Raw genomic sequence first — 10,782 nt, 5'->3', positions numbered from 1 at the left:
CTTAAGTGAAACATGGAATTTTTCTCTTTTTGAGCTGTGCAATCATGAAGGCAGCCCATGGTGGGGTTGTGTCATGTTATCTGGCCACAGCCTGAAGTAAAGGACTGCAGGTATTTTTCCACCTTGGTATTCTGGAGCCACCTTCCTCACATTTCCTCTCACACTCCCTCTTACATGCCGCCATCAACACAGCCAGGCCTGGAGGGCGGAGAGCACTGGGCAAGGAGGGTTGGGTCAGTTGTCACCCCACCCCACCCTGTGTGAGAGAGGGGTACGGAAGTACAAGTGTGTCACCCCGCCCTGTGTGAAGCCTAAAGCCTTCAAGATAAGAAGGTAAATAAAAAGAATCCAGCTCCACAGGATTTCTTGTTATCAGGGGCTCAGTCACCTTGATGTTAATTTGAACGTTTGTCCTGCGTAGTTCTGATTGCTTGGCCTTGAACTCCCTTGAATACCAGTAATTTTCCCAGGTGTCCTGTATTCAGCACAGGGAAATATGGTCACCCTAAGGTGCCCAACTCCCACTGAGTGAGCTGGTGGCCTCCATTAGCCCCTTCCGACATAACAGCATGTTGCACCCCATGGCCACATAGGCACCATAAACAGACAGTGAAGGAATGGATGGGGGCAAGGCAGGGACACGTCTGACATGCAATTTCCCTTTGCATTATTCAGAATACCGCAATGCACCATAAAGGCCCCTCCAATCACTGGGTTGGACTCCGGAGGGAACCAGGCCAGCCCTGGAGATGGGTGGATGGTGCTGCATTCAACCACCTGTGAGTCCCTTTCTTTCTGACTGCACATAGCTGGGGAGGGGGGGCAGGATTGAGGGGATCTACACCATGATATAGGGCAACTATGGCCAGAGCCCCACCCACCACTTGGGAGTCTTAGGGAAGCCCCATTCCCAGAGAGGCAGCAGCCACCTTTCCCCCCTCTAGAAGTAGCAGCAGAGGCCTGTCTACTCCCAGAGAGGTATTGGTGGAAGCAGTGGGATCTGTCAATACCTTGCCCAACAGCTAGGCCTACTGCTCTCCTCTTTCCTTCCTCACAGTTCCCCCTTCTGGGGTGGGGTTAGCATGGGCTGTACCTACTAGCGGGCATCCAACACGCTGTCTATCATCCGTGTATAGGTCGCACTGTAAGTCATGGCTGGGAGTTTACAGCTGCAGCCAGGGTCAGCCTGAGCTGGAGGCTGATGTCATTAGAGAAGCACTACACGAGATATGCCTGTATCTGTGTGCGTATTGGAGCTGGCTGGGACTTTCCCAATGCAGCATTTTTCCATCACACAATGCCAACGCCTCGAATGGGAAACCCTTAGCGAAACCATGTGGGTTTCAACAAAATTTCATTTTGAAAGAAAAATGGAAGGAAAAGTGTTTTGACCTTTTCAGAATGGAACGGTTGGATTTCCCATTTCAAAATCCTATCTCCGTTCCATTTTTTAATTGTATATAAAACAATTTTTTAAAAAGTCAAAATCAGAATGAAATGTTTCGATTGTCCCGAAACAACAATGACAAAGCTTTGCATTGTTTTGCAGGACATTTCCTTTTGTTTTGTTCCATTTTGGAAGAGAAAACATTTAAAACTCAGCTATTTTCCCACGGATTGAAAAATCTACTTCCCACCCCACTATCGCATGTATGGAGATGGCTCATATAAAGAGCGTCATCTAGTGGCACTTAAGAATATGTAACATTTTTCGCATACCCCAAGTTTATCCGTGTCGCTCTGTGTTCCCCTCTACTGACTGGACCATATAGAGGAGTTATGCATCTTCTACAGCCTTTATGCTATCAGAGGTTGGTCTTTTAGCTCAGGCAGTAGAGATGCTTGCACTTAGACCCAGAACTCCCAAATTCCATCCCCCCTTTTGTCAACCACACACAGGTGTGGCCTTATAGCCACAAATTTGTAGGACCAATAAAGTTATTGTTGTCATGCACTGCAAACAGCTTCCCGATGGCACGGCTCATAACGAGTTGCCAGGAGTGGGAGGGCTTTAATTCTTTGGGGTCACTGGCCAGAAACACTGTGCCACTTCCTCAAGGGCTGTGGGTAGCATTTGTGCACTCGGAGCCTATATTAGATGTAGCAGCCTACATGGAACTTAGAGGGAGGAGCACAGGTTGCAGGAGGGAAGAGTTTGGAGGAAGCACCAGGCAGTCGGTCTGTGTGCACATGGCTGGAATGTTAGCTGCGGTCACAGCACCTCTGTCAATTGTTCTCTTAACGAAGAGCCAGTTTAGTTTCAGAACATGGACAGTGTCCCTAGCCCATCGCAAACCCGCAGCGTAGGAGATCCGCACTGGCATAATACAGTGGGCTAGTATTTAAACCTGGTGCAGGGCACTGATACTGATTGAATGTCTTCGCTGCAGAGTTAACTTGGATTGGAGCACATGGGTTAACCTCGCAGCCCTATCTGAATTATTGGCTTAGCCGGTGCAGCGCTCCCGTCCCCTGTGTGTGTCACTCGGACTTCTGAGCATGTATCCCATGGGTCTTTGTACTTCAATAAACCAAGACACTCTGATTCTTTCCCAGTGAATTGTGGGAGAATGTGTCTGTCCTTTCTGGGCATATGGCGGGAGAATTGCGGAAAGGCATTGGAGCACGATCAGCACTCGAGGGGAATCGCTTGTGTCCACACCACAAAGTGGATGGGTTACCAGCTCAGGGGAGAGCAGCCAGGCCAGCTAGCCTGGGTTGAAAGCACCATGAAACTCAGCCAAGAGGATTGTGGGGGCATGGAGGGGGTCAGGGTAACACTGCAGTGAAGAGATATATACCTTGGGGGAATGGTTGGATGTAGCTACATCAGCACAAAGATCCCCCCTGCACTGTTCCAACGTGTGCCTTATACCTCATTTGTCTGGCTTTAACTTCCAGCCAGTTCTCAGTGTGCCTTTTCCCACTAGGTTCACTGGGGCCTTTGTGATTAATCCTCTTGCTCTCCAATGCAGCTTTGAGGTCAGAGGAGCCGGACTCTGCGCTTACCTGGATGACGGCGTTGTGAACAGCGCGGGTTGTGACACCGAGAGGAAGTGGGCCTGCAGCAAGCCGGACGGACAGACGGGGGGGAAGCAAAGGGCCCCAAAGTGTTAAGAGCACCCAAACTGCAGGCTTAGGCTACCGCGTGACTGTAATAATAGCCCCATGGCAGGAACCAGGTTGGACCTCTCTGGACGACGCCAGAGCAAATCTTCGCAGTTTACCCTATTCTCTAAATGTCACCATCACAAACTGGGAGGATTGCAATATAGACAGATCCATAGTCATCTAGAAGCCCAGTGCTAACATCTGACAATTCTGAAGGATCTGATTTTTAAAATAAGTGATCGATTTAACCAAGCCACAGGAAATCATGAGAACACAAGAACGGCCATCCTGGGTCAGACCAAAGGTCCTTCTAGCCCAGTATCCTGTCTTCCGACAGTGGCCAATGCCAGGTGCCCCAGAGGGAATGAACAGAACAGGGAATCATCAAGTGATCCATCCCCTGCCACCCATTCCCAGTGTCTGGCAAACAGAGGCTGGGGACACCATCCCTGCCCATCCTGGCTAATAGCTGTTGATGGACCTATCCTCCATCAATTTATCTAGTTCCTTTTTGAACTCTTTTATAGTCTTGGCCTTCACAAAATCCTCTGGCAAGGAGTTCCACAGCTTAACTGTGCGTTGTGTGAAGAAATACTTCCTTTTGTTTGTTTTAAACCTGCTGCCTATTCGTTTCATTTGTTGACCCCTAGTTCTTGTGTGATGAGAAGGAGTAAACAACACTTCCTTATTTACTTTCTCCACACCAGTCATGATTTAAAGACCTCTGTCATATCCCCCCTTAGCCGTCTCTTTTCCAAGCTGAAAAGTCCCAGTCTGATTAATCTCTCCTCATACGGCAGCCGTTCCATACTCCTAATCATTTTTGTTGCCCTTTTCTGAACCTTTTCCAATTCCAATATATCTTTTTTGAGATGGGGGCGCACCATGGATTGATGTACTTTGTTGTTTAGCCCCGGTGGCACTTTTTTGGTTCTCTTACTGTGGTTTTTAATTTGGGGTATGCCTTTAATTTGAGCCTCTATTATGGTGTCTCTAAAAAGTTTCCATGCAGCTTGCAGGGATTTCACTTTTGGCGCTGTACCTTTTAATTTCTGTTCAACTAACTTCCTCATTTTTGTGTCGTCCCCCTTTCTGAAATTAAATGCTACCGTGTTGGGCTGCTGTGGTGTTTCCCCCACCCCAGGGATGTTAAATTTAATTATACTATGGTCATTATTACCAAGCGGTCCAGCTATACCAGTGGTCTCCAACCTTTTTACACCCAAGATCACTTTTTGAATTTAAGGGCAACCCAGGATCTACCCCACCCCTTCCCCGAGTCCCACCCTTTCCCCAAAGCCCCACCCCACTCACTCCATTCCTTCCCCCCCATTGCTCGCTCTCCCACACCCTCACTCACTTTCACTGGGGTGGGGTAGGGGGTTGGGGTTCAGGAAGGGGTGTGGGCTCTGGGCTGGGGCTGAGGGGTTTGCAAAGTGGAAGGGAGCTCTGGGCTGAGCCTGGGGCAGGGGATTGGGGTGCAGGAGGAGGTGAGGGGTGCAAGCTCTGGGAGGGAGCTTGGGTGCAGAAAGGGGCTCTGGGCTGAGACAGAGTACTGGGGTGCAAGAGAGGGTGTAGGCTCTGGGAGGAGTTTGGGTACAGGAGGGGGCTCCAGGCTGGGGCACTATGTTGGGGTGCAGGGTGCTGCCTCTGGGATGGGGCTCAGGGCTGGGGCTTGGGGTGCAGGAAGGGGTATGGGGTGCTGGCTCTGGGAGGGGGCTGGGGGTTGGGGTGTGGCCTCCCACCGGGCAGCACTTACCTTGGGCGGCCCCCGCTTGGTGGCGCAGCAAGGCTAAGGCAGGCTCCCTGCCTGCCCTGGCCCCACGCCACTCCTGGAAGGGGCCAACACACCCCTGCGGCCCCGGGGGGGGCATGTGGCTCCGTGCGCTGCCCCTCTCTGCCAGCACCACCCCTGCAGCTCCCATTGGCCACAGCTCCCCGTTCCCGGCCAATGGGAGCTGCAGAGGGGGGCTTTCAGGCAGGAGCAGCGTGCGGAGGGAGACCCCTCCCCCCGCCCCCAGGGGTGCAGGGCCACGCTGGCTGCTTCTGGGAGCGGCGTGGGGCTGGGGTAGACAGGGAGCCACGGCCACCACGCTGCACCACCGGAGATCGCAGTCGACCAGTTGGTGAGCACTGACATAGATGGTGATCACATCCCCCCTTCACCTTCTCTTTGTGGTGCTAAACAGATGGAGCTCTTTGAGTCTAGCACTACACGGCGGGTTTTCAAATCCTTTAATCATTCTCGTGGCTCTTCTCTGACCCCTCTGCAATTTATCAACGTCCTTCCTGAACTGTGGGCACCAGAACTGGGCACACGGTTCCAGCAGTGGTCGCACCAGGGCCAAATCCAGAGGTAAAATAACCTCTCGGCTCCTACTCGAAAGTCCCCTGGTTATGCCTCCCAGGGTCGCATTAGCCCTTTTGCCCTCAACGTCTCACTGGGGGGCTCGTGTTCAGCTGATTGTCCCCCATGACCCCCAAATCTTTGTCAGTCACTGCTTCCATCCCTATCCATATCCACCCATCTATCCCCATATCCATCCCTCCCTCCATCCACCCATCCCTCCTGCCATCCGCACACGCATTCCCTCCTTCTATCTCTCCATCTCCACTCGCATCCTTCCCTCCATCCATCCCTCCCTCCATCCCCACCCGCATCCCTCGTTCTATCCCTCCATCTCCACTCACATCCCTCCATCCATCCATCCCTCCCTCCATCCCCATCCACATCCCTCCTTCTATCCCTCCATCTCCACTCACATCCCTCCATCCATCCATCCCTCCCTCCATCCCCACCCGCATCCCTCTTTCTATCCCTCCATCTCCACTCACATCCCTCCCTCCATCCCCACCTGTATCCCTCGTTCTATCCCTCCATCTCCACTCACATCCCTCCCTCCATCCCCATCCACATCCCTCGTTCTATCCCTCCATCTCCACTCACATCTCTCCATCCATCCATCTCTCCATCCCCACCTGCATCCCTCATTCTATCCCTCCATCTCCACTCACATCCCTCCCTCCATCCCCACCCGCATCCCTCCTTCTATCCCTCCATCTCCACTCACATCCCTCCATCCATCATCCCTCCCTCCATCCCCATCCACATCCCTCGTTCTATCCCTCCATCTCCACTCATATCCCTCCATCCATCCATCCCTCCCTCCGTCCCCATCCACATCCCTCCTTCTATCCCTCCATCTCCACTCATATCCCTCCATCCATCCATCCCTCCCTCCGTCCCCATCCACATCCCTCCTTCTATCCCTCCATCTCCACTCACATCCCTCCATCCATCCATCTCTCCATCCCCACCTGCATCCCTCATTCTATCCCTCCATCTCCACTCACATCCCTCCCTCCATCCCCACCCGTATCCCTCCTTCTATCCCTCCATCTCCACTCACATCTCTCCCTCCCTCCATCCCCACCCCATCATTCCTCCGGCATCAGCATCAGCTCCGGGTATCGCTGAGTCATGCACAGGGCCTGGCCCGGGTGAAAAAGGCTGGAGGGTCCCAGGGGCACATGACACGGCCCCCAGCCCTCACCACCCCCAGTGACAGCCTGCAGGGCCGGAGGTTGGGGGGGTGGAGAAGCCGGGTACGGCCAGGTGGGGTTACAGCGAGTGCTGCCAGCCTGCCCAGTCACTGGGCTGAGAGATTGTCCATGGCTGGAGATTGTTAAATGAAGAAAATAGGAGTTTGGGCAAAATCAGGGGGGTTGGATGTATCGGGGGGGGGGGTGTCCCAGACTTTCTTTAAAAAGGTAAATTATATTTTAAAAAAAGAAAGAAAATACATTGGGAACTCAGGTTATTGCTAGGTTTTTTTTAAAAAAGAGCATCTGCAGGAATTAAGCACCAAGAATAGGGGTTCAGCTTAAAGGTTACAAGCAAATAAAAACAAAACAAAAGCACCTGGGATTAGCACAGAGGAAAGCACAGAGGAATTCACAAACCAAAACAAACAAAAAGATCCCTGATCTCATCTTCTAACATTTCCTAATCTACTTACATATCTGGGGTTTCAAATGAGTAGTTTCTAGGTATGATATAGATGATTTCTCATACCTTGCTTCCAAGTTTCTTACAGCATAATTGCTGTCTGGTTTCTCTCTCTCCCCCAAAGGACAAAGACCCACACACCCAGCATGGTGACAGGTTTCAGAGGCATAGCCGTGTTAGTCTGTATCAGCAAAAACAACAAGGAGTCCTTGTGGCACCTTAGGGACTAACAAATTTATTTGGGCATAAGCTTTCGTGGACTAAACCCACTTCATCAGATGCATGGAGTGAAAAATACATTAGGCAGGTATAAATACACAGCACATGAAAAGATGGGAGTTGCCTCCTCCTTGTTTTTACACACCCAGCAGTTCTTCCCAATTTGAAAAGGTGCAGCTTCCCTATTGGTTCCTCTGGTCAGGTGCCAACTCATTTTAAGCTCACCTCTTAACCCTTTACAGGTAAGGCAATTAGAGTACAGCTGCTAAGGAGGAGTCTATAGCTAAGTGAATGGTTGGGTGTCCATAAAAGGACGCTACCCCCCCATTTATCACACCCTCCTCCCACTGCCAATTCCTTTTCTAGTCACAACCCTCCCTGATCTCTTGCCAACTGCTGACCCCTCCTCTAAACTAAGCTAAGGAGGCAGGGTCTTCATAGAGCAAGTTCTTGCAGTGGGGCTGATTCAAGACACTTCATTATGGGTTCAGTGGGGTTCAGGGGAGGGAGAAATGAGGAGGGCATCTCTGTGAGGTCTCCTCTAACCAGGGAAACAAGAAGACTCCCTGATGTCGGGTTAGGGACCACATCCCATCTGGCGTGCATCCAACAAACACCCAGTTCCTGAGCTGAGTCAGTGGAGAACCTCATCATTCTCCTGGGTCACTGAACATGGAATCATCTACCCAAGGGAAGGGCTGGAAGACTCGTCACTTGGGATGCTTAAAGGTAGAACCTTGGGGACATAGATGGAAGAGAATAATTCTGCCAAGGTGCCCATTGGGGATGGATGAGCTGGGAATTGGTGTGACTTTCCCAAGAAGGTCAACGTGGAGACGAATGGAGCTTTTCCAAGCGAGCTTTGAGAAAGAAGCGACGGGTTGGGATCTCCAAGGAGAAACTAAGTGACAGGAGGAGGTAGGAATCTGTAATCTCTTGATTGCGAAGCTTTGCCCAGGTTGGGCCAATAGCTGGGACGCCACTGAGAGGTCATATTCAAACTGATCTTCCTACTGCATGGACAGCTTCCTCAATGCCTGCTGCATGGCGTCTTCAATCTTCTTCAGCTTCTCCTCGCTCACTGGGAGCTGCTTGATCCTTATCTTCTTCTTGATGATCTCCATCTGGTCCTTTACAGTATTCTTGAACTCTTCTTCCTTCTCCCGCACCAGGCTGGAGATGTTCCTCCGGGTTTCCTCTATCTTATTCCTGGATTTGAAACGGTCATAGGAAGACTTTGTAGAGATTCTCTTCAGCTCATCCAACAGAGGCATCAGGTGTTTGTTAGATGCCTTGACATAGGTGTCGGAGATCACGTACACAAACAGAGCCATACTAGAAGCTCTGAATGCCTGGGTGTAGATTGGATCCATTGTGGAGGGGCTTGTGAGCTGCTGGAAGCATTTAACAGAATCTAAATATTCCCTGAAGCAGGATTCAATCTCAGTGGAGATTGTCTCAAAGAATGGCAGTATGTTATCCCACTGCTTCTTCATGCTCTTCAGAGCCTCCATGCCTTGGCCCAATATCCTTCCCGCTATCTCTAACTGTTTTTCTTCCTCCTCATACTTTTTTATGTCACATTCAGTTTTCATCAGCTCCTCGTTCTGCTTCTTGGTGCTCTGAAATATCCTCTCCTCCTCCTCCAGGTTTGACATCAGCTTCTCCTTCACTTCTAAGTAATGGTTATCTGTCATCTTAGTTCCATCCTGCTCTGTGAAAACAGGTCCAAGTGCTACTCCAGGATCAGTGAGACACTTCTTTAAACTCTGCACTAGGACCAGGCCTATAAATTTGCCTGAAGTGGGGATGGTTTCCTTGTACTTCTGGAAGTCACTCTCCCACTGCTGTCTCCTCTTCTTCTGTTCCTGCTCTGATTCCTCCTTGACTGGCTTCACCCTGATGTCTGCCTTCAGCTTCCGTACACTTATCAGCTTAACCTCATAGTCCTGCTTGGCATTTTCACAGGCCTGCAGCAGCTTCTCGATCAGGCTGATCACAGGAGAGAATGTGTTGTTAAGTGCCTGTGTTAAGTCATTGCATTTCTCTGATGCATTCTGTATGCTGCCTAGCTGACTCACAGAGGAAGTTTTCCCCGCTTCTTCCTGGGAGAAGTCTAGGACAGTCTCTGCCATCTTCCTTGGGACACCTGTGAAATGCCCGTTGATCTTGTTCATGATCTTTTGAGTGTTGTTTAAGGACCACCAGACTTGAATGTTAACATGTGCCAAGAAAGCCGCAAAAGATTTTGGCAATTCTGGAAGGTTCTTGTTGATGAAGACATCTTCCCCACCTACAGAGATGGATATCAGCTTCTCCATGTTGGTGATGATGATGGAGGCTGGCTTGAGGGACTCCTCCCAGTTGGTGTACGGCTTCATCATCGACTGAGTCTCCTTCCACAGCTCGTCTACTTTGCTGATTGTCAACTCTGATTTGGGCACAGTCTGAGATTGTCTCCAATGCGTAGCCCTATTAAAACCAACACAGAAGGGTCAAGAGAAATGTACCAAAGGTTGGAGAAATGTGTTTGACGATTAGAGTCAGAGAGCAGCCGTTCAAGATTCAGTGATTTAAAAAAAAATCCCATCATTTATTTTGTTTATTTAACCATCCATCATAAAATTGATCTGCAAATAGGAATAAGAAAACCCCACTAACTGTAGGCTGATGTGATGGAAACATTTCCCCTACATGCACCGAAAATAAGGAAGGAAGACCTCAGGTTACAACTTTGGGGGTTGGGGCAGAATTATTCCCTGATGTAGCCCCAATGTAGTGGTCACAGTAGACCAGGGAGTTGAATTCAACCCATATTGTCACGAGGCAGTGTAGTCTAGTGACCAAGGCACCGGACGGGCCAGTCACTTCACCTCCCTGTCCTTCTGCTTCTCCTTCTGCCCTGCGTCTGTTTAGGGTGTAAAGACCAGATCCACAAAGGGACTCAGGCATTGCAATGTTGAGCGTTGTGATGCCTAACTTTTAGATGCCTCGTCACCCAGGGGACATACAGATCTTTGGTTAGGCACCTCGGCTCCCTGTATCATGTATGGGAAGAGATCAGCGTCTGAGAATGGGATCCACAAAAGCCAGCACCCTAGGCAGGGAGCCACGTAAGCTATCCAAGAGAAGAAGCTGTGGAGAGGGGCGTGTCCTAACCCCTCTCTGGAACTTGTCTGGTCCTGAGTGAGGCACCTATCTCTACTTAGGATCCAGAGCCAGGGACTCTCTCCTGGAGTTAGGCAGTTAAGCCATTTCTTACAAGAATGGTGGTGCATGCCAAGCTCCACACAAACAGTCAGAAGGGAAAGCAGCCTCCCTTATAACCTTTAGCCCAGGGGCTAGCGTACTTGCCCGGGAGGTGGGAGATGCAGGTTCTATTCCCCCCTCTGCCTGATGAGGAACAGGGCTTAGAAGAGGGGTTTCCTGCCATTCGGGGGGGG

At 50.6% G+C, this 10,782-nt stretch overlaps 1 protein-coding gene across 1 annotated transcript; it reads left to right on the top strand.

The window, feature by feature from the left end:
* Window positions 1-684: 684 nt before the first annotated feature.
* Window positions 685-3,117, top strand: LOC119842663 (C-type lectin domain family 2 member D-like). The gene is made up of 2 exons (XM_038371054.1): window positions 685-779; window positions 2,976-3,117. The coding sequence occupies exons 1-2, from the start codon at window positions 685-687 to the stop codon at window positions 3,115-3,117; spliced, it is 237 nt and encodes a 78-aa protein (XP_038226982.1).
* The last annotated feature ends 7,665 nt before the right edge of the window (window positions 3,118-10,782 follow it).

The sequence above is a fragment of the Dermochelys coriacea genome, chromosome 14 (genome assembly GCF_009764565.3).
Source record: "Dermochelys coriacea isolate rDerCor1 chromosome 14, rDerCor1.pri.v4, whole genome shotgun sequence".
NCBI lineage: Eukaryota > Metazoa > Chordata > Testudines > Dermochelyidae > Dermochelys > Dermochelys coriacea.
The sequence above is the reverse complement of the archived record's forward strand: the minus strand, read 5'-3'. Positions and strand labels throughout refer to the sequence as shown.